The sequence below is a fragment of the Haematobia irritans genome, chromosome 1 (assembly GCF_050003625.1).
Source record: "Haematobia irritans isolate KBUSLIRL chromosome 1, ASM5000362v1, whole genome shotgun sequence".
Classification (NCBI taxonomy): Eukaryota; Metazoa; Arthropoda; class Insecta; order Diptera; family Muscidae; genus Haematobia; species Haematobia irritans.
Genome location: NC_134397.1, coordinates 100,121,896 through 100,146,686, shown reverse-complemented (window position 1 = coordinate 100,146,686; position 24,791 = coordinate 100,121,896). Strand labels below are relative to the sequence as shown.

At 34.7% G+C, this 24,791-nt stretch overlaps 1 protein-coding gene across 1 annotated transcript in view; it reads right to left on the bottom strand.

Moving 5' to 3' along the window:
- LOC142229345 (uncharacterized) overlaps positions 1-24,791 on the bottom strand; it is a 182,981-nt gene that overhangs the window by 123,275 nt on the left and 34,915 nt on the right. The window contains exons 3-4 of the mRNA XM_075299900.1: positions 11,453-12,007; positions 11,276-11,388 (exon numbers count right to left, since the gene is read on the bottom strand). Of these exons, the coding sequence (XP_075156015.1) occupies positions 11,276-11,388; positions 11,453-12,007 (668 nt within the window). The remainder of the gene's footprint in view (positions 1-11,275; positions 11,389-11,452; positions 12,008-24,791) is intronic.

The following is a 24,791-nucleotide window of genomic DNA, read 5'->3' as shown; positions in this document are numbered from 1 at the left end:
ATTCTCGTTCGTCATCGCTACAAACGCCATCGTCATATATATATATATATATATATATATATATATATATATATATATATATATATATATATATATATATATATATATATATATATATATATATATATATATATATATATATATATATATATATATATATATATATATATATATATATATATATATATATATATATATATATATATATATATATATATATATATATATATATATATATATATATATATATATATATATATATATATATATATATATATATATATTCATTGTCTTGGCTATCTACAACTTTCTATCGGCCGTTATTGTACAGGTGATATGGCACACATACTTTTAGGCTTATGCAAATAATCTAGTGCATTCTACTATCTGGTAGATGTCGTGCAGGCATAACATAAGTGATTATGGTGACTACAATTATAACAATAAGTAAAACAAAAGGCGTTACTTTTACAATGAACGATTGGAAAACTAAGAACGCAAAAGATGTTTAGGAAAGTACTATAAAATAAAGAAATTACTGTAACAAGTATGACGTAATTTTATCGTTACAATTTGACATTTAAATTAACGGGAACTAATTTAAATAAACTTAAATCTAGAAATATCACATTCGTAACGTATGGAGCCAAACGTTCCAGGTGAACGACTTTCATCTTCAACCTTGGGCTGTCGTCCTTTTTGAATGCGGTATACAACATCATTGATCTTCTTGATGACTTTATATGGGCCTTCCCACTGTGTTTGTAGTTTAGGACGTAATCCTTTCTTTCGTTGCGGGTTGAATAGCAGAACCAGTTGTCTTTCCTTAAAGCCCTCAGTGTTTTCTGCACGATCATATGTCGCCTTCATCCTGTAGCTAACCATTTTTATTTTGTTTCGCACTGATTCGTGAACTTTACCAAATGTGTTTGGTATATCGTTACTGATTTCTTCCATGACGAGCTCATTAGGTGTATCGCCGAATATCAAATCTCCGGGCATCTTCAATTCCGTTCCGAAAGGAACCTGGGCCGGTGTTCGTGACGTAGAATCGTGTATGGCTGATCTATACGACAGCAAAAACTTGGGTATATGCTCGTCCCAGTCTCGTTGGCCGTTATCTACCACCTTTCGAAGATGTTCTTCCAGGGTGCGATTAAACCTTTCTACCATGCCCTCAGACTGTGGATGCAATGGCGTAGTCCTTGTTTTCTTGATACCAAGGGAGTCACACATCTCTTTGAATATGGCCGATTCAAAATTTCTTCTTTGGTCTGAGTGTATCTCGGTCGGCATATCCAGTTCTTGTCGACTACATCTACAATCGTCTTCGCCTCTTGGTTAGGAATGGCATAAACTTCTGGCCACTTACTGAAGTAGTCCACGACCACAAGGACATATCGATTTCCAGAATCACTTACTGGGAAAGGGCCTGCAACGTCCATTGCTATTCTTTCAAATGGCGCTCCTGGCTTATACTCTTGCATAAGACCTCTACTTTTTCGTCTTGGCCCTTTCGCCTTTATGCACTTTTCACAATTTGCCACCCATTCAGCAATTGATTTCTGGCATCCAACCGAGTAGAATCGTTGCTTCACTTTCTCCGCTGTTTTGGTTATTCCTAAGTCACCTCCACTAGGTCCATTGTGGAATTCCGTCAAAACATCCTTTACCTTTGAATCTGGTACGATTATCAAGTTTCGGATATTCTTCACTTTCCCATTCACGTTGCAGGATTCCATTGACCAGACATAGACTGTCCCATTGAGCCCAATATGATTTCATAAGTGGACTTTCGGCTGCGACGTCTTTCTTCTGAGTCTCTTATTTTCTTCTTTTGCCGAAATATTTTTTCTCAGAGTGGGATCTTTACGTTGCTCTATTGACCAGTCTGTGCCAGATTCGATATGTAACTGCCTGACATTTACAACTGTCTCCTTTGGTTCAGCTTTCGAGAAGTGTGTGCTTTCTAGATTACAATGCCTTCGTGTCAAGGCCTGGTCAATAACTTGTTTGCCACCTTTTCTATTAATCGCAAAATTTAAATTTGAGTCGCTTGGTTTTGTGGTCGCCTTCTTATGATTATTGTTTAATGGGGATGGCGAGATTGACCCCGATGTTTTACGCCACGCTTTACATTCCCGGGAAAGATGTCTAGCCTTATCACAGTTATAGCAGTTTATTCTAGATTTATTTGCCTGCTGCTTCATTTCTTGCATTATTTGCCTTAGAGCCTCTTTTATTCTTCACACTCGGTCTCTACTCTGCGTACTTTGTGAATTTGAGGCCGTGCAAGCAATCTCGAAGTTTCTTGTGCAAGTGCAAATGTTACTGTTTCTGCAAATGTAGCCTTTTGTGACGCATAACAGGTTGGCTGATAAGTCCCCGGTCTGACACATAGATGGCGTCGCTAGTATTAAATGCATATTATTTTTATATAGTACCAACCTTCAAATGATTCGTGTCAAAATTTGACGTCTGTAAGTCAATTAGTTTGTGAGATAGAGCGTCTTTTGTGAAGCAACTTTTGTTATTGTGAAAAAAAAATTGAAAAAAAAGGAATTTCGTGTTTTGATAAAATACTGTTTTCTGAAGGGAAAAAATACGGTGGAAGCAAAAACTTGGCTTGATAATGAGTTTTCGGACTCTGCCCCAGGGAAATCAACAATAATTGATTGGTTTGCAAAATTCGAACGTGGTGAAATGATCACGGAGGACGGTAAACGCAGTGGACGCCCGAAAGAGGTGGTTACCGACGAAAACATCAAAAAAATCCACAAAATGATTTTGAATGACCGTAAAATGAAGTTGATCGACATAGCAGAGGCCTTAAAGATATCAAAGGAACGTGTTGGTCATATCATTCATCAATATTTGGATATGCGGAAGCTCTGTGCAAAATGGGTGCCGCGCGAGTTCACATTTCACCAAAAACAACAACGTGTTGATGATTCTGAGTGGTGTTTGCAGCTGTAAACTCGTAATACACCCGAATTTTTCCGTCGATATGTCACAATGGATGAAACATCCCAATAAAAACAAGCATTGGAGAAATGCTTATATTCAATACGCTTTCAAACATTTTTTCAAAGAATTAACTTAGAATTCAATTTGAGAAATTGTTGAGAAAATCGCGTTCTCAACAAAAAACAGATATTACCCTCAACAGTAGAATTCAAAACGTTAGCAACAATTTCTTAACATATTTGCAATAACTTTTCAAACTAATTTTCATTTTAATGCTTCAAACCCATTCGAAAATCTGTTGAAGGCAAGCAATATGAAAGGCCATTTGAACTAATGTTGAAGATGGGATTCACTATCAAATTGATATGGCGTTACCTAAGAAAAATGTTCATCCTTGTGTTTGTTGGGATGGCTCCATCACTACACTCCTGAGTCCAATCGACAGTCGGCTGAGTGGACAGCGACCGGTGAACCGTCTCCGAAGCGTGGAAAGACTCAAAAGTCCGCTGGCAAAGTAATGACCTCTGTTTTTTGGGATGCGCATGGAATAATTTTTGTCGATTATCTTGAGAAGGGAAAAAACATCAACAGTGACTATTATATGGCGTTATTGGAGCGTTTGAAGGTCGAAATCGCGACAAAACGGACCCATATGAAGAAGAAAAAAGTGTTGTTCCACCAAGACAACGCACCGTGCCACAAGTCATTGAGAACGATGGCAAAAATTGGGCTTCGAATTGCTTCCCCACCCACCGTATTCTCCAGATCTGGCCCCCAGCGACTTTTTCTTGTTCTCAGACCTCAAAAGGATGCTCGCAGGGAAAAAATTTGGATGCAGTGAAGAGGTGATCGCCGAAACTGAGGCCTATTTTGAGGCAAAACCGAAGGAATACTACCAAAATGGTATCAAAAAATTGGAAGGTCGTTATAATCGTTGTATCGCTCTTGAAGGGAACAATGTTGAATAATAAAAACGAATTTTGACAAAAAATGTATTTTTCTTTGTTAGACCGAGGACTTATCAGCCAACCTGTTATGTTGCACATTTTATGTCTGGGTCTCGAATGCCATTCACAAAGGTCTCAATTTTGATGCGGAGGGTGACTCTCTCCTGGGTATGCCAATAGCACCAACCGCTCAACTTCTGTTGCAAAGTCTTGTAGAGTCTCATTTGATTTCTGGACTCTTCCTCTTAATTCCATTCTGAAGATGTCTTGCTTATGTTCTCCACCGTACTTGCATTGTAGTGCCGAAAGTACTTTCTTATCTAATTCCACAATTTGACTCTCTATTTTTTCCACACGCATCCCCATACCTTCAGAAATTTGTTGTAGTTTCTCATGGAGAGTTCTAGAATTTTCGTCCAATTTTTCTTCCAATTTTCTAGAGTTTGCTTCCATTTTTAGGGCGTTTTCTTTCAGCAATTTTCTAGAATTTTCTTCCATTTTCAGAGCGTTTTTTCCAGCAGCTTTCTTGAATTTTCTTCCATTTTTTTAGAGAATTTGCTTCCAGTTTTCTAGAATTCTCTTCCATCATTTTGCTCAAACATTGAGCATTGAGGTGTAATCCACAACACTTGAATCCACAGATGGATTTTCTACACTGCTGGTATTGACGAGTATTGATTCGTCAAGATCTTCCTTATAATCGAACTCATGTGTTTCGATATCAATACTGCGCCGCTCGAACTCTTCCAGTAGTCGCTTTTGTAATTGAGCCTTATTTCCTGTAGTCGGCTGCTCCACTTTGCTCAATTCCTTCTTCAAGTCTTCCACTCGAAGCTGATTTAGGCTGTCCATTACATCTCTTTTAAAGAGAACATGTTCTCTTTTTGTATTCGTATCTTTTTGTTCACTCTCTTTTTTTGGTGCCGTATTTTTATGTCCAACAGTGCTCTTTATGTACTCTATTTCAAAAAAAAAATCCTAGATTGATGGAATTTTATTTATTTAGTAGGAATTCGCCACAATTGTTCGCCACTAATTGTTTACTGGGTTAAATCTGTTGACAAATTAAAGGCCGGAACACAATTGCGATCATTAGAAACTATTATTATTTTAATTTTAACATCAATAAAATTATTAATTATTTAATAAAGATTTTTTTTATTGTAAACTCTTTTTTAGTTAAAATGTTCTCTTTTTTTAAAGCGAAAGTTCTCTTTTGAAAATTATCCATATGGAAACCCTAAGCTGATTAAACTTCATTGTAGACACTTTGGCAAGTCGAAGCTTTTCTAAGGTGACGACATCAAAAGGAGGCAATCCCTCTCGAAAGAGATTCAATGAACGAGGAAATGCTTTGTTTATCCTAAAGAAATTAGGATCAGTCGACCCAAGCATGTTGTCGGCTAAGCAAAGCGATTCCTTAAACTGGGCTCAAGGAATCTTTGAAGCTGGAAAAAGGGAACGATCACCGGATGAACTGCCATCCTCTAAACGGGATCAAAGATCGTTTGCCTCAGTTGCAAAAGACAGCCTTGTGATGGCTATTATTAATAAAGGAGCATTGGACGGTATGATTCCAAGGCAAAAATGGGGGGAAATTGAGAACGCGATGTCTGGTGTCTACTCAGAGGTGCGAAAAAAGTTTCCCGGACCAAGTCCTCGACGGCAAGATGATGGATGGTATCAAGGACGATATAAGTTAATAGCTTTTGCGGACCAGAGGTCTATGGATTGCTTTAAAGCTGCATTGATGCCAATTGGTGAAGTTTGGGAAGGAGCCGCTTTGGAGTTAGTCGATGGATACCTGCAAACCCTCCTGATCCTGAGTCAATACTAGAGAGACTAAAAGAATGTAACCCAGATCTTCCAACCGCCGATTGGAAGGTTGGTCGTTTGGATGAGGTGGATGGAACAAGACGACATGCGGTGTTTATATTAAACATAGGGTCGCTGCCACATCTAGCCCAGACCCAAGGACGTGTAAGTTATGGCTTTCATGATATCCATATGAAGGTATACAAAATCAATCAGCCAAAGGATTCCGAAACGGACAAGCCTCCGGTAGAGTCAGCAGTGAAAAAATCTCCTAGCGAAGCCGAAGGAGACATAAAACCTGCAGACTATGGCGAAAATCATATGCGGGAAGTTTCTACAGGCTCAAACCTCACCAAAGCTGAACCGCGGATTGTTGCGAGAGTCACCGAGATCTGTGAAGAGGAAGCCCTTGATGACTCAATTGAAGCGGCTGATGTGACGGTGGTTGAAAATTTGGATGGTTCTACGGTTCCTCCAGATAAATCTTCACCATTGTAAGGTCGCTTGTGCTGCCTTAAAAGTGCTCCTGATGAAAGGCGACATAGATATAGTTCTTATTCAAGAACCATACATATATAAGAACAAGATCTGTGAATTAAGCACTACGGGTTTCAAACTTTTGCATAATACCGGTAACGATATAAATCGAGCATGTATAATTGCTAAAAACGAACTAAACTTGTTTCTGCTTCCTTCATTGAGCAATGCAGACACTGTCGTAGCCAGTCTAGAGATATCCAAATGCAAATACTGGGTATTTTCGGTCTACATGGGACATGATAGGGAGATGCCTCCATGTGCCGTTAAAACCTTAGTTGAGGACTCACTGAAAACAAAGACAAAACTCATTATGGGATGCGATGCAAATGCACATCATAGTATTTGGGGAAGTAGTGATACTAATGCAAGGGGAGAGTCGCTAATAGAGTTTATTTTGCGTACTAACCTGGTAGTTTGCAATAAGGGAGATGCACCAACCTTCGTCACCAGGAACAGACAAGAGGTTTTGGAAGTCACGTTGACCTCTCCGGTTAGGTTAGGTGGCAGCCCGATGTATCAGGCTCACTTAGACTATTCAGTCCATTGTGATACCACATTGGTGAACTTCTCTCTTATCACTGAGTACTGCCCGATTACATGTTCAGCTCAATGACAAGGGACCTCCTTTTTATTTATAATCCACCGCTGAAAAACTGTGTATGCAAGGCGGCCATGCTAACCATTGCACCACGGTGGCTTCCAACCTCTCCGGAACTGAATGATAAGATATCTGAGTGGCAAGTTTTGAGGGAACATAGCTTCTCAATTCATCGCTACATCAGTTTCAGATTGGCTGTTCGTACTTCAAAGACCATATTTCCGTCAAATGTTAGGAAAGCTGATTGGAGTAGGTATAGGGAATCGTTCAATTTGATGATACCGGAAATGCCAGAGAAAAATATGAGCACTGTGCAAGATATCGAACATGCAGTGGAGCGGATTACTAAGGCCTTCACCACGTCACTGAAAGCTGCTTGCCCTAGAGGAAAGCCAAGGGGAAAAAATCGGCCGCCATGGTGGACTACGGAGTTAAGTAATATGAGGAAATCCAGCAGGAAACTCTTTAACAAAGCAAAGTCCACAAGAGCTCCGGAGGATTGGGTCACTTACAAGATGAATCTGAGAGCATATAAACGAGAACTGAGAAGGTCTCAACAAAACTCTTGAGATGATTACTGTAGCAGTATTGAGAATACGTCAGAGGCTTCCAGACTACGGAAGGTACTAGCATCCACTAACACCGCTCCAGGTTTCATTAAAACATCAGAGGAAAATTGGACAACGTCCAGTGAGGAGACGTTGGAGGTATTTTTGGACACACACTTCCCCGGAAATCAGACGGTTGAACCATGTTCAGGCGGTGTAACAGAGGCTCATAGGTCATTTCCTATCGAGGAAATTGTGTCGGAATCTAGAATAAAATGGGCGTTAAATAGCTTTGGACCATTCAAATCCCCAGGACCTGATGGAATTACTGCGGCGGAGTTACAAGCAGTGACTGACAAAATTATCCCCTGGTTGTCGGCGATATATAAAGGATGTATCAACTTATCATATATCCCAGGAAAGTGGAGGGAAACAAAAGTCGTTTTCATACCTAAAGCGGGAAAAGCCTCTCACTCGAGGGTGAAGGATTTCCGACCAATCAGCTTATCCTCATTCCTATTTAAGACTCTGGAGAGGATGATAGATATTTATCTTAGAACTATCATCGATTCAAGTTTGTTCTCGAAACGACAGCATACATACTCGAAGGGCAGGTCTACTGAGACCGCATTGCATGAACTAGTCAGCTTTATTGAAAGCTCACTATCTGTCAAAGAATATACAATCGTGGCGTTTCTAGACATCGAAGGGGCGTTCAATAATGTCCATCCGAGCTCGATATTAAATGGACTGACAACTCTGAATGTTGATCCATGTATACTTAGGCTGTTAGAAGAACTTCTAATAAAGAGACGTATTTCAGCCACACTAGGGCAAGCAAACAAACAAAGGTATGTGAACAGAGGCACTCCCCAAGGAGGAGTTCTATCACCTCTTCTTTGGAATGTTGCTATAAATAACCTTCTGGTTACCCTAGAAAAAGAAAGGATAAAAGTGGTGGCATACGCAGATGATGTGGCTCTGGCAGTCAGGGGAAAATTCCCATCCACAATCAGAGATATTATTCAGAGGGCCCTCCGGATGACTGAGAAATGGGCGAAAGACAATGGTCTTGGGGTAAATCCTGCAAAGACAGAACTAGTCATGTACTGCAAAGATCGCAAAACTCCCACGGTTAGGACCATTTCCTTAGGGGGTACTGAAATTTCCTTTGGTGAGTGTGCAAAATACCTTGGCGTTATTTTGGACAGGAAGCTGAATTTTAAGCTTAATATTGAAGAGAGGACGAGAAAAGCAATGGTAGCTTTGTACTCGTGCAAAAAGGCAATAGGGAAAAATGGGGACTAAAACCAAAAATTGTGCATATACACGGCAGTAGTTACCTATAATGCTATATGGTGTTGTAGTCTGGTGGACGACACTTCAGAAACCGACTTGTTTAGATAAAATTCAGCGTATGGCGAGCTTATGTATCTCAGACGCAGGAACATACACCCTTAATGTCATGCTACATCTATTGCCTTTAGAAATATATATATATATATATATATATATATATATATATATATATATATATATATATATATATATATATATATATATATATATATATATATATATATATATATATATATATATATATATATATATATATATATATATGTTCACACATATATATATATATATATATATATATATATATATTCCTTGAAAATTTGGAATATGACATCAAATTCCGACCTTTTTGCAGTCAAAATGTTACGAGTTAAAATTTTATTTTATTTTTGGAAACCCTGAATTTTTTAAATTTTTTCATTATAAGCCCGGCGCTGCCGGAATTAAACTTAAGACCAAATGAAAGTACACACAATAACCTTTCTTCCTATACCAAAATGACGGTGAATACACGTAAATACAAAAAGTACCATTCCACGAAACACAAACATTACAAAACAAAAACGTACCGCTTTAACACAACACATTTCTTTTCGCACAAACGAATTTTTAATATTTGGTATATTATTTTATGTACAGTATTTTACTTAGATCCTGGGCCAGAACCCACGACTATATATGTCGTACAAGTCAACTATTACTACTTGGTACCATGTTCAAATAGGAGAATGCAATTTCCAAAGTAATTGAACTATTGTACTTAAATTATTTAATTTCATAGTTTATTTTATCTAAACAAAAATACCAAAAACAATTAAATTATATTATATATTCTTTTCTACTTAGGCTAAATTTACTCCATTTACATGAGACGCAAAATCGACTCAAAATGGATTTGAAGTCCCTTATTTACAAAGAAAATGAAAGTTGAAAAGTAGTTAATGTAGATTTTGGAAGTGTAATGAGAATGATGATTTACCCAATAGTACTAAAAATAATGTTTTGTAGTATGTATCCCTCTAACATATTTTATACAAAATACTGCAAAGAAAACTTCCCGGGAATTCCCGCACTTAACATAATTCCCGGGAAAGCGAGAACGACAAAGTAGCGAATTCCCGGGAAAACCCTAAAGACAAGTGAACGATTGTTTCTTATCCTTAATTTAACTTGCTTTTGAAGTGTAACAGGTTGGCTGATAAGTCCCCGGTCTGACACATAGATGGCGTCGCTAGTATTAAATGCATATTATTTTTATATAGTACCAACCTTCAAATTCGTGGCAAAATTTGACGTCTGTAAGTCAATTACTTTGTGAGATAGAGCGTCTTTTGTGAAGCAACTTTTGTTATTGTGAAAAAATGGAAAAAGGATATTCGTGTTTTGATAAAATACTGTTTTCTGAAGGGAAAAAATACGGTGGAAGCAAAAACTTGGCTTCATAATGAGTTTCCGGTGTCTGCCCCAGGGAAATCAACAATAATTGATTGGTATGCAAAATTTAAGCGTGGTGAAATGAGCACGGAGGACGGTGAACGCAATGGACGCCCGAAAGAGGTGGTTACCGACGAAAACATCAAAAAAATCCACAAAATGATTTTGAATGACCGTAAAATGAAGTTGATCGAGATAGCAGAGGCCTTAAAGATATCAAAGGAACGTGTTGGTCATATCATTCATCAATATTTGGATATGCGGAAGCTCTGTGCAGCGCGAGCTCACATTTCACCAAAAACAACAACGTGTTGATGATTCTGAGCGGTGTTTGCAGCTGTTAACTCGTAATACACCCGAGTTTTTCCGTCGATATGTGACAATGGATGAAACATGGCTCCATCACAACACTCCTGAGTCCAGTCGGCTGAGTGGGCAGCGACCGATGAACCGTCTCCGAAGCGTGGAAAGACTCAAAAGTCCGCTGGCAAAGTAATGGCCTCTGTTTTTTGGGATGCGCATGGCATAATTTTTATCAATTATCTTGAGAAGGGAAAACCATCAACAGTGACTATTGTATGGCGCTATTGGAGCGTTTGAAGGTCGACATCGCGACAAAACGGACCCATATGAAGAAGAAAAAAGTGTTGTTCCACCAAGACAACGCACCGTGCCACAAGTCATTGAGAACGATGGCAAAAATTGGGCTTCAAATTGCTTCCCCACCCACCGTATTCTCCAGATCTGGCTCCCAGCGACTTTTTCTTGTTCTCAGACCTCAAAAGGATGCTCGCAGGGAAAAAATTTGGCTGCAATGAAGAGGTGATCGCCGAAACTGAAGCAAAATCGAAGGAGTACTACCAAAATGGTATCAAAAAATTGGAAGGTCGTTATAATCGTTGTATCGCTCTTGAAGGGAACTATGTTGAATAATAAAAACGAATTTTGACAAAAAAAATGTGTTTTTCTTTGTTAGACCGGGGACTTATCAGCCAACCTGTTATATATCGTGTAATAAGTATTATACCATTCCTTACAACAACACAACCCATAATATACTCTTTACTTACCCAACAATTGGGAATGGTGTGCAACTGCGAGATTGACGCACTACAGGGGCGTGTAAGTCACGAATCAGGGTGAAAGTGCTATTGCGAATTTTACCAGTCTCCTCTTGGAAAGTCTAAGGAATATAATATATTTTTCGTAACAAGAAACAATTGATTAAGCTCTTACTTATGTCTTACATTAAAAGGTTCCCTGGCGAGATAATTAGTCAATGCACGTGCGCCATATCCAGGTACTGAAGTTCTATTCAAGTATGATGAAGTTGTGCGTACTGGTGATGTTACTACTCTTACGGGTGATGTTACTACTCTTACTGGTGATGTTACTGCTCGTACTGTTGATGTTAGTACTGGGGAGACAGAACGGGTATAAACACGACTGGATGGCAAATAGGAGGATGAAGTGCTTATATATCCACTGCTGGATGGAGTATACGAAGATATACATTTTGGTGTGTAACAAGAATAGTAAGCCGATGGCCCAAATCTTGAGGAATATATCGGGAGATATGAAGAGGTGTATGTCGTTGGTTTGGTGATAGTGTACGATACACGTTCCGGTGATGTTATCACACGAGTTGTGGTGGAACGAATGACCTGAACTGGTGAAGGAGAACGAACAACGCGAGTTATCACACGAGTCGGTGAAGATATAACGCGAACTGGCGATGAAATCACACGAGATCCACGAGTATAACTTGAACTCGAATATATAGGATAGCTGGTTTTATATACCTGAAAATGTAAAAATAAATATTTTCTTATAAATTGAAAACAAGATTGTCGTAAGCATATTCAAAAAAATTAACTTGAATTCAAAGATTTGACCCTCCCTTGGGGGTTTTGGTATTGATTCCGATCTTTAAAATAAACACATTTTTTACGGAACTATCAGATCTCATTTATCATTTATTTTCCTTTTATATCAAAGTAATGTCAGTTTATAAATCTAAATTATAACAAATACTTCAAAGCAAAAAATGTGTTTTTAAAAAATAAAACTTTAAACCAACGATACAAAATATTCAAAATTAGTGTTAGCCTATTTTTGAAGTTTTTCATCTTTAATACAAAGCTTTAATGTCTCAGTTAATATAAAGATTATTTCATTAAATAAAAAAATTCAAAGACATACGACATTGACGAAAGGGGCGCAAATTTCACAGATTCCTATCCTAAATTTAAAGAAAATAATTCTCAAAGCAAATGTTATGAACTTTCTTTTAATTGAAATTTCTTTACTTTGGAATTTGTTCTTAATGTTGGCTCAAACTCATTTTCGACCAAACACCAAAAAGATTTTCAGCGATGGATTATCCCACCTCAGGAACGCTAATTACATTTCTAAGTGTTTCAAATGCCTCTATATTTTCTTGGTCTATGACAAAAGTCGATAAACCCTTCATTCCGGAAACAAGAAGTTGTTTTGTCCATAAGTTACACGCAAAGAAAAAAACGTTTGGAAAACGTGTACCAAAAACGTTTTTCTTTTGTTAGAGTTTTTTGAATTGCTTCGAAAATTTTAAACTTTTATCACCAAAAAAATTTGTTTGTTACAATTTTTTTTTTTATTTTTTCAATAAAAAAGTTATTTTTGAAACAACAACACAGTCCATTTCGTTTATAACAAACACTGTTCTTTTCTGACTTTAGGTCTTTAATAAGACACATTTTACAGTTCAAAATTTAATATAATGTTGAACATTTTTCGGAATCTTCCGAACATATCTGGAATATATGTAAAAAAAAAACAAAAAAAAAAACTGTGGTCGAAGCAGGGATCGAACTAAATGTGTGTTTCTGTTAAATAAACTTTGTTTATTCGGTTCGTGGGCGCCGCAAGCTATTCTATATAAATATAACTTATATGGATATTTATCTATTGATGACCATAACAGGTACATAGCTCAGTGGTTAGTGTGTTGGCTAACAAAGTGCATGGTCCGCGGTTCGATTCTCCGTCCAGGCGAAAGGTAAAAAAAAAATTTAAAATTTATAAAATCGTATAATTTCTTCTACATTGTTGGTATTACAGGAAAAGGTATTAAAAACTAAAAAACCTCTTGGATGTGAGAAAGATGTAATGGAAAATGCAAGAAAACAACGTTTTTTTTTTTGAGTTTGTCTTTATGAATTTGTTTTTACATTCTGGAAAAGAATAAACGTTTATCACAAAAAGTATATACTTTAATTCCAAATACACTTCCTTACAGCGAAAATCAAATGAGAAACGAACTTTGGTTGTCTAAAATTTCGTTTGGGAGGAAATAATTATTTTTTTGCGTGTAGGTGAATCGAGTTGTTTGTATTACAGAAAAATGTGCTAAGAACTAAAAAATCTTGTGGAAGTGAGAAAGATGTGAGAGAATATGCCGTTAGGCAGAAATAAATTTTGTTTGAGCACAATCTTCTTTGGGAGATAATTCTTCCAAGCATATACTATTTTTGCTTCCAAACATATAATATATTCACATAAAACAAACATAATAATTTTGCGGCACTATCCAATAATATATGTGCTTCCTGCAAAATATGTTTGGAACATATGTTAGAGAAGAGATTTTTTGAGGTTGTATAAATACTTACGAACCAATATGAACCAATTTTTGCGCGGTAGTTTGAGAGCCAAAAGTGAAATGTGGGAATCGGTTTATATGGGGACTATATATAATCATGAACCAATATGAATCAACTTTTGCGTGATTAGTAACAAATTTTAGCAGAATCAGATGAAATTTGCTTGTCCAGGAGGCTCAAGAAGTAAAATCTGGGGATCAGTTTACCGGGGGGTGATATATAATTATGGATCGATATGGACCAATTTTTGCATGGTAGTTGGATGGCATATGCTAACAGAACATACAAAATTCTCCAGGAGGAGGAAGTTAAATATAATTGTGGATATATATGGACCAATTTTTGCATGGTAGTTAAAGGCCATATACACACAAAAAAATAATTCTTTCCTCCCAAACGAAAGTTTAGACAAACAAAGTTCATTTCACATTTGCTTTTCGCTGAAAGGAAGTGTATTTGGAAGAAAAGTATATACTTTTTGTGATAAACGTTTATTCTTTTCCAGGATGTAAAAACCATTTCATAAAGACTAACTCAAAAAAATTTTTTTCTGGCTAATTGCATTTTCCCTCACATCTTTCTCACTTCCACGAGGTTTTTTAGTTCTTAGCACCTTTTTCTGTAATACAAACAATGTAGAAGAAATTGTACGATTTTATAAATTAAAAATTTTGTTTTTACCTTTCGCCTGGACGGAGAATCGAACCGCGGACCATGCAATGTAGGCCAACACACTATCCACTGAGCTATGTAGCCGTTATTGTCATCAATAGACAATTACCCATATAAGTTATATTTATATAGCATAGCTTGCGGCGCCCACGGGCCGATTAAACAAACTTTATTTAACAGAAAAATACATTTAGTTGGGCACCGTGGAGCAGTGGTTGCTACGTCAAACTTGCATGCCAAGGGTCGTGGGTTCGATCCCTGCTTCGACCAAAGTTTTTTTACATATATTCCAGATATGGTCGGAAGATTCCGAAAAATGTTCAATATTAAATTTTTACTATGAACTGTAAAATGTCTTAAATACCTAAAGTCAGAAAAGAACAGTGTTTGATATAAACGAAATGGACTGTGTTGTTGGTTCAAAAATAACTTTTTTTATTGAAAAAATAAAAATTTTGTAACAAACGAATTTTTTTGGCAATAAAAGTGTACAATTTTCGAAGCAATTCAAAAAACTCTAACAAAAGAAAAACGTTTTCGGTACACGTTTTCCAAACGTTTTTTTTTTCTTTGCGTGTACTAACACAACATACAAAATTTCAACCGAATCGGTTTATATGGGGATCGGTATGGTCCAATATTTGCATGGTTGTTAGAGGGCATTTACCTAACATAATATAAAGTTTTTTTCCTTGTCCAAAAGTCGATAAACCTTTCAATGAAGTCGTATTGTCTTTATAATTAAGTGATTTGACTTAAAAATTACTATCATTACATGAAAGAAAAAATTTTTGGGATAAGGTTAACTTGACTTTAAATTTGTTTTTAATTTAGTTGTCTTTTTGCATCTTGATTACAAAGCAAAAAATCATTCAAAAATAGGTCATATTTTTCAACATTTTTTTAAAGACTTTTTTACATTCGTTTTGTTTTGTTATTGTTGTTTTTTTTAATCATTGTTGTTGTTTTTGATTTCAGCTTAAAACCATGCATTGACTAAACTACAAGTGTAGCTTAACCAACAGAGGTAAAAATGTTTGTCAAATTTATTTGGGCAAAGCCCTATAGACTGCAAGATGGTTGGATGTACGCACGTTTCGGAATTACCACATTCCTCGTCAGCATCCTCTACTTACAATAAAACTATCAACCAATTATCAGAATAAACTCGGCAGTTCACTAAACCCAAAAGTGAACCACACTTGAACCTTCCGAAAAACGGTTTACACGATAGCCGGCTTATGCCGAAATAAATTCGTACAAACTTATCTCTTTTCCTTTGTCACCGTCAAATCATCGATTTGAGTGCAGTTGGCTGGGTTTATTTTGGGGGTGCTTCCTCTTTCTTTTCATTCGTTTTGTTTGTTATTGTTGGTTTTATTCTTTAATCATTGTTGTTGTTTTTGATTTCAGCTTGAAACCATGCATTGACTAAACTACAAGTGTAACTTTACCAACTTGAAACATAGCATAATTTCTACTGGAAGTCGGGTCTGAATTTGGAAAATAATGTTGTCGTGAACTCGATTTTAAAGGATTTTGATAGCATATGAAAAAAAAAACGCTGAAAAAACGAGAAATTAAAATTTGCTTCATAGAAGAAACTACATAAAACCCTAATTAAAAGAGAATTGTGTCTTAAAAGTATCCTTTCTTGTATTCTCCGCTTCTTTGGCTCGGAATCAATACCAAAATTTTTAAAGTAAAGACAAAAACTTTGGAACCGGGCATGGCATGTTTTGTTCGGACGGACATCGCTAGATCGACTCAGAATTTCCTTATAGGGTCTTAGGTCAATATTTCGATGAGTTACAAACGGAATAACACAGTTAATGGGAGGTATCATCCTATGGTGGAGGGTATAAAAATGGCAAAGGCGGACGAACAAAACAGAAAAAACGAATAAATAGGATTAATGTCCTAGTATCAAGTACGCATCTTTAAGAGAATCCTTTAGGTAATTTATTGATTCTTTGACTCGGAATCAATACCAGCGTTGCCAATTTAGCTTTTTTCCCGCTAGATTTGGCTTTTTTTGAAGACGTTTAGCGGGAAAAAAATGCATTTAGCTTTTAGCTTTTTTTCTGGCTTTTTTTCATGACTCTTTTAGCTATTTTTGGCTTTTTTTATTTTCGACATGTTTCTATTGAAATATGGATAAATCGTCGTTTTTATCTAAGCCTTGCTGCAAGTATAAGGGTTTCCACATATTTCAAAGCACAGTTGAAACATTAATAATGAGTCCAGCCATTATGCGGGCATTTTTGTAGCAAATACACCTTGTTGTAAAGTTTTTTCATTATATACATAAAAGTTATCGTAAACTTTAAATCTACTATTACCATACAAATTTGTTAGATAAACTGTCAGTAAATTATTGGGAATATTATCATTTGACTCGTTTATCCTTTTTATGTTATTATAATATTCTAAAGTTATTACGATATTACTAAATTAAAATAGTAGATGTGAATAGCTTTGTGCACTGAAAAATATTGTCGTCTCCTTAAAATACGAACGCGAATTTTGGTTATAATAGCATTTGTGAATTTCTTTTATGTTTTCCTTGTCCAAAAGACGATAAAGTCGTTTTGTCCTTATAATTAAGCGATTCAACTTAAAAATGGGTATGTTTTCATGAAAGAAGAAAGAATTAATGAAATAGTCTTTAAATGTGAGGAGTTTTTGCATCTTAACCACAAACCAAAATAGCGTTCAAAAATAGAAGATGTTTTTCAACACTTTATTTTAAAAACGTATATATACAATAATTTCTACTTGAAGTCGAGTCTGAATTTGGAAATTTAAGTTGGCGTTAGCACGTTTTTAAAGCACTTTGATAGGCACTTTGATAGTATTTTCTACAATTTAAATAAAAGTAATGTATTTCGAATTTTTCACAATTTCAAATCCAAACTAAAATTTTATTTAAAAAAATGACAAATCATTTTTTTACCAAATCCAAAGCATGCTTAGATCATTTATTATTTTAAAATAACAAGTAAATAAAATAGAGGTGTTGGGAAGGTAGCTCCCACAAAACGAAGGACTTCCAGTAAAAAATTTGTGATAGTAATCAAAATGTATCGAATACGCAAACAGAGCTAATATGCCTTAGATATTGTTACAGTCTCACAGAAGTGGAACTAAAATGAAAATAATATGCATTGTAAGTGAAATAAAGCCTTTAAGTTTGTTAAATTTCAATCAAAAATGTGACTTTTAATACAAAAAAATTTAGCTTTTTTTCTAGCTATTTTTTAGCATTTTTTAGCTTTTTTTAGCTATTTTTTTGGGCAAATCTAGCGGTTTTTGGTGAAACAATTCTGGCAACGCTGATCAATACCAATATAAACGAAATTGTGTAAGCTTTTTTTAAGTGTTTTATTCATTTTTTGTTAAATCAGACGAATACTGTGATTGGGGATCAACGGATGGAAATTCAGAGATATAGAATTGAATCTTATAGAAACATTTTCATAGAAACTGAAGTAGTTATACTCTGACAACATATCGTTCAAAAGTGTCCTTATGTCCTTAATCTGAGTTCAATCCCAATTTCGACCAGTAATGCTGGTAACATTTCTGAGTGTTTCAAAGCTTCCCTAAATGGTTTCACCGCAATGTGAAACGTCTTTCGGACTCGGCTATAAAAATGGGGTCCCTTGTCATTGAGGCAAATATAGAATCGGGCTACACTCATGGATAAGAGAGAAGTTTGACACGTGCGATCACAATATACAGAATAGTCTAAGAGAGCCTGAAAAAAGGGATGCCACTACACCCTCAACACAAATCGCCTCTGTAACATATACCATAGACCAAGAAAATATTGAGACATACTTTGATAATTCACCATGGTTTTTATATGCTTTTACAATATTTGGTGTTTCATCAAGAAAACAAATTAAAGCCAAATTAAAAAATCACTCAATTGCAGACGAAAAAGAGCCATCTACGGTGTGCAGACAAACTACAGCGCTATGAATTCACTTTCGTTGTCTATACCTTCCTTGGTCTATGCATATACTTCCAAACATATTTTGCTTCAAGCATATATATGGTATTTTCAGAATGTGTTCAAACAAAAAATTGTTTGCACTGTGCAAATATATTCTGTTTCACCCTAAGCATATCTTTTTTATGGCCCCAAATATTTAGTTCTATATTCTACACATTATGTTATATAGTCTTAAATATACATAATATTTATAAAAATAAAAGCATTTGTTTGTAATTTAGTTGAATATTACATCCCAAACATTAATTTATATAAAAAATACGTAAGTCGATAAGCAATCATGAACGTTTACTCAGCAAACTACACTTTTGTTTGCTGTAACCAAACTTGCAGTTTTACATATCTTTACATGTCTTTCGTAATCTATATCCGTTGCCATCTTCGATCTTCCTCTATTCTCTCATACTCTCTCTGACATTTCTAAACATATATATGCTTATACGAAATTTAAGAATATGTAATGTCCCAAACATAAAATGTTCCTAACATATTATACTACTTTATTAACATTTTATGCTTGAACTTAAAAATGATGTGCTTAAAATTTGAGTACTAAAAATATAATTTTTACACCGAAACATACGAAAAACAGTGTTTTTCAGCCGTGTATATCTAACCTATATTTAAAGGATAGTTTGGATTTTATATTAACCGTAACTGCCTTTTTTGAAGCAATTTGATGTAGAAAACGAATATAAGATAATTTGTGGCATAGAATCAAGTACGCAAACCCCACATTAATCCATCAATATCAAGAAAAATAGAAAAAGATAAAATGAATATTTAACAGAAGTAAATAAGGTCTTCCTAATTCGCGTCCAACTATTTTCAAATCAGTATAAGAGATTCATAGCTAATTTAACTCCAAATCTTGTTTTGGGGTAGAACGTCTGTTAATATGAAATCACTTGCGTTGTTAGTCCCCCAGCAAAAAGAGTTGTGAATATGTTCTTTTTGGATCCGGAAGTGGTGCAAAATTGACACAGAAGCGATGAATTTAACTTGTCATAGAACTAGTGTGATCAAAACCTGTTGGTGAAAACCGATGGACCGATTTTTCGCTTTGCGCCAATTGTCGGTTTCGTGTAAAATCCCATTTTCGGTGGACCGGTAGAACCGGCATTTTTACTAACATAAAACTGCTTCTGTGTTTTTAATAACAATGTAAGAAAACTTCTGAAATAAGACAACTTCCTGAATGTGTTTTCTTTTTCTGTGCACTTCCATCTCTTTTCTGAACACTTCCAACATAGTGTTCGTTTAGGCCGATAGCCTCTAGTTGCTAGTACCCGTATAAATAAGGTTATTATAATTTGTAATTATAATAAATAAAGCAATAAATAATAAAAAAAATTAGGTAATAAATAACTAATAGTTTTCGTCCAAACTGTCAAATAAAATACCTTAGTTTTCTAAAGAAATCCCAGAGATAATTCAAAGAAATATAAACAATTTACTTACGTTATTATTATACTTAATTTGGGGTACTTTTCTATACAAAATGGGCTCTTTTTGTGGATATTTTGAAAAACAACGAGGCTCTACAATATCGTCTTTAATGTAACATTTAAGAAATATTCATAAAAAGCATATGAATCAAAAAATAAAAAAAATAAACATTTTAATGTTCGTCTACGGTATTGTTACCGCAATTACAGCCATTTCCTTCATTTATATTAAATTAAGCGTTTTAACTACCTTTAGGGAAAACCGGTTGGACCGGTTGTGCCGGTTATTTATTTTTTAGAACCGAGAAAAACCGACTTTCAAAGCATCTGGTTTTTTGATCACTCTACTGTCCACCATTTCAACAGCAGTTGCACTGAATTTGCACCACTTCTTAAGGTAGGATCCGTATTCAGTGTTTTGGATGTGAATTAAAAAATTTGTGATATTTTGACCGCAAATATTTTCACTTTTTCTAGAACGGATTTAACATTTTTTCGATAAAATTTAAATAATTTGTACCATCTTATTAATTCTTAATGTTCTTAAAAGTTAAAATTACCTATTAAAAATATGAAAAAACGAGTCGTAACAAATTGAATTAAAAGAAATTCCTATGTAGGTCAAATAAAGAACATATATGGGAATACATTTTTGGAAGTGCTTTTATAGTTGTGCCTTTAGAACAACTTCCAAATTTTTTTGGCTGTTTTACCCACACTGAGAAAATATTTAGGTTATATTAAACATTACGCTACCAAAATTTGGTGATGCGCAATTTGCACAATATGAGGGATAAATTTCTTAAAATTGTAATTAAAACAAAGTTTCAACATTTTTTATAAAATTTAGGACACAAAGTCAAAGTCTTTCAACTAAAGCAAATTTCCTTAAGGTATAGAAACACATTTTTGATTCAAAGAAGTCATCCTTAATTAACTGACATATTGCATCTTTAGATTTAAGATAAACCCGCTTCAAATATAGGCTAAGACTTAGTTTGAGGATTTAATATCTTTGCTTCAAAGTTTTTTTTAAGAAAACATTTTTGTTCTTTAAAGTTTTCGTTATAATTTGGATTTGGATAAACTGTCATTTGTTTGTACGTGAATATCGTTAGTAGAAGCAGCATCTTTGGCTCGGAATCAATGCCAAAATCATTAAAGGATGGTTAAAAAATTTTGAACCAAGTAAACTTTTTTGAGTGTAAATATGGTCCGTTATGACCCATTTGTAATAAAGATCATTGGAGAAGATTTTGTACAAAATTTTAAACAGCGTTCTTTTTTCGTTCCGAAGTTGGAGCGTGATTTCAACAATTTGCACTTATATTACCAGCTACACTCAAAAAAGTTTACTTGGATCCAAAGATTTGGATTAAGGATTTTGCGCGCCAAAAATTCGACTTCCTCAAAATAAATACATATTTTTAGGAATCTATCTATCTTTAAATCTTGGATCGATAAAATTGAATTTAGGATACAGATATCATTAATCGAATTTTCATTCGATATACGAGGGCGGTTCGAAAACTTCTTAGCCTATCAATGGAAGAGAATAGTTAGTTTTTCAAAAATATTTTTATTTTTTAATATAATCTCCTGAAACTTAGTTCAACGCTTTTCTAGCAATTCTATCCCTTGATTAAAATAGTTTTCCTCAAGGTCTTCAAAATAGTGGTTTACAACTGTAAGTGCATTTGAGGTAAAACGCTTGCCAGCAAGGAGTTTTTTAGATTTGGGAACGAGTAAAAGTCACTGGGAGCTAAATCAGGAGAATAAGGTGGGTGGTCAAGCAACTCGTACTTTAATTCGTTGATTTTCGCCATTGTTAAAACACTCTTGTGCGCTGGTGCGTTGTCTTGATGAAAAATTAATTTGTTGGGTTGTAAGCCAGGACGTTTTTCTCGAATTTTTACATTTAATTGATCCAAAAAAACTACCTTTTGCAGGTAGTCAATCAGTAAAATACCTTTATTGACACGAAAATTGTCGTGTTCCGAAAATATTCGTAAATCACGAGATTTATCGTCAATTACGAAAATTGTCGTGAATCGTGCGGGAGCGTGAGGCATAAGCGATGTTCGTGCGTGAGCGTGCGGGATTGACTTTTCATTTCGCGAATTTGCGTGAGCGTGAATTCCTACACACATGGCGTGTGTGAGTACAAATATTTCTTCGTGAATGTGCCTAAGCATCAGGGATGTAAAAGTTGATACAATTGCACTAAATTTGGTACTTTCCACTTCTAAAAAGTACAATGGTACTACAATGTCCTGTTTGGTACAATTTGAAATACTCAGTCTTCAAAATTCTCGAGAAGTCCCAATTAAATAATTGTCAAATATAAATTATATTGGACTCATATTTCAGGTACTGACCAATTTAAAATCAAATGGGATAACATATGTCCATTCAAAATTTGGACTTCGATGTGTATCTGACATCTGAAAATAAAATATTGAATATTCAAGACATCATATATCGACTTCATATATACCATTTTTCTATATCCTGAAAAGGAGAAAAAAAATATATTTAGGATTTCATGAAGCATTTCCTTTGAACTATAGTTTTGATATTGAGGTCATGTCTAAACTTCGAAGCAAGATTATGGACAACTCTTGAGTGAAAAATTTTTTCGCTCAATTAATTTCTAATATTGCAAGTGTTATGGTATTTCAAGAATCGCTTGTGTTCAAATTTTGTTACGTGTTTGACTTAATATTTTCATACAGAAATATGATGAAGGTTTTGGCAACAAATACATTGGAAGGAAACAGACATAAATAATAAATAATATAAACATAAATAATATAAAATAATGATAAATAATTTTTATTTTTTAAGGTTACTATATTCCAATCCATTATTCCTGAAATTTGGTACAATTTTAACCCAAAAAATTCACATTTTTATTATCGTTGGTACAATTTGAAAATTTTATTTTTCATCCCTGCTAAGCGTTAGTGAAATGTCATTTACACGCGCAACCAATTATATTGTTACGTTTTTATATTTAGGCGTTTTCAATTACCCGACAATTAAAACACAGTTCTTTTAAATAACGACAATCTACAATTTATTTATTATGACTTCACACTTTACAATTCGTTCACACTGAAGTTATCCCAATAAACACAAACGTTTGAAAAATGCTAAATTTCAACAATTTTTCAAGCATTTTTTCAAAGGATTAGGGTAATATTCAAGTTGAGAAATTGTTGAGAAAATCGCGTTCTCAACAAAAAACAGACATTACCCTCAACAGTGAAATTCAACACATTAGCAATAATATCTCAAGTGTTATCCTCAAATTGAAATGCATCGCTACTCAATAATTTGTCAAACAATTTTCGATGCGAGTCAAATTCAAAATTAACATCGTTGCAAATACTTTTCAACCTAAATTTGTATGAATGAAATCCCCACTTCAAATTGAAAGTCAAAGCCAAAATTCTATGAATTTTGTATAATTTATTCATCTTCATCAAAATATAATATATAATAATACACTACACTACATAATACACTACATGACCAATTGATAAACACTTTTGCATTGTTAATTCGATTTCCTTCCTTTTGGTGTCATAAAACAGCATTAAAATTGATTAACATGCGGGCAATTTGAAATTAGGAACGTACTGGACCACGTGTTAGAATTGATTTCCAGCAGAAGGAATTCACAAAATATCCATTTTAAACTGATAATAGCATATGAATTAAATTGACGATGTGATGCACATTTTCATCCAGAAGTTGTTGATTTCAATTTGTTGTTTTTAACAATTTTAATAGGTTGCACTTGTAATGTTTGTGGAAACTTTTTCTTGTCGATAAGCCACTCATTTTTCATTGGTCAGCTTCTTAATATTTGCAAGAATGTAGCATCCAAAGATGTTAGTTTTCTGCAAAGAGATTTAAGTTTAAAGTGTTGATTTAATTTTTCATATTGACGTACCAATTATTATAAACTATTTGAAGCAGTTCCAGTTAATTGTCCACCATTTTTTCATCGGTCAGCTTTTTAATGTTTTCAAGAACGTAGAATCCATAATTTTAGTTTTCTGCAAACAGATATGCATTTAGTGACTTCCTTAAAGTTTTATTTCATTTTTTATTTTCACTTACCTATTTTTATAAACTATTTGGTTATTTGTCTAAAATTTTCCATTTTTTTATTTCTTGCAATTGACCACGAACTTCGTTGCACAAATAAGTATTGAAAACCACATGGTTTTTACGTTGCATTTTAGGGTAGTGTTTTGTCAAACTTTTCTCATATTATCTTCAACGCCTTTTCAAAGATTTCGTCAACATTTTGGCAAATTGGAAGTAATTCGCAAACAATTTGAAGATGTATTGAAGATGAGCTTTTTCAAGTCAAGTTGAATTTATGTTGAAAATTATATTTACCCTCAAACTGAAAAGTTGTTGCATTTGAAAAACGCTCATCCTGTGTTTATTGGGATTCGTTTGACGCTTTAATTAAGACTGACTCGTTAGCAGCATGCGAGCGCTTTTATATATGACGGTGTGGCAATACGAGAACATTCTGGTAGCACTACAATATTCTGGCAACGCCAGAACATTCTTAGACAATGCTAGAAGGATCTACGACCATTAAGTTATTCGTCTGGTGGCTGCCAAACACATACGCACTCACATAGATATATGCTCGCATTACTACAACAACAATGACAATAGACAATGAGATGAAATGAGAAAGCAAAATAACAAAGCAAAGGGGTTGTTATTCTAAAGGGTGATTCTTTTGAGGTTAGGATTTTCATGCATTAGT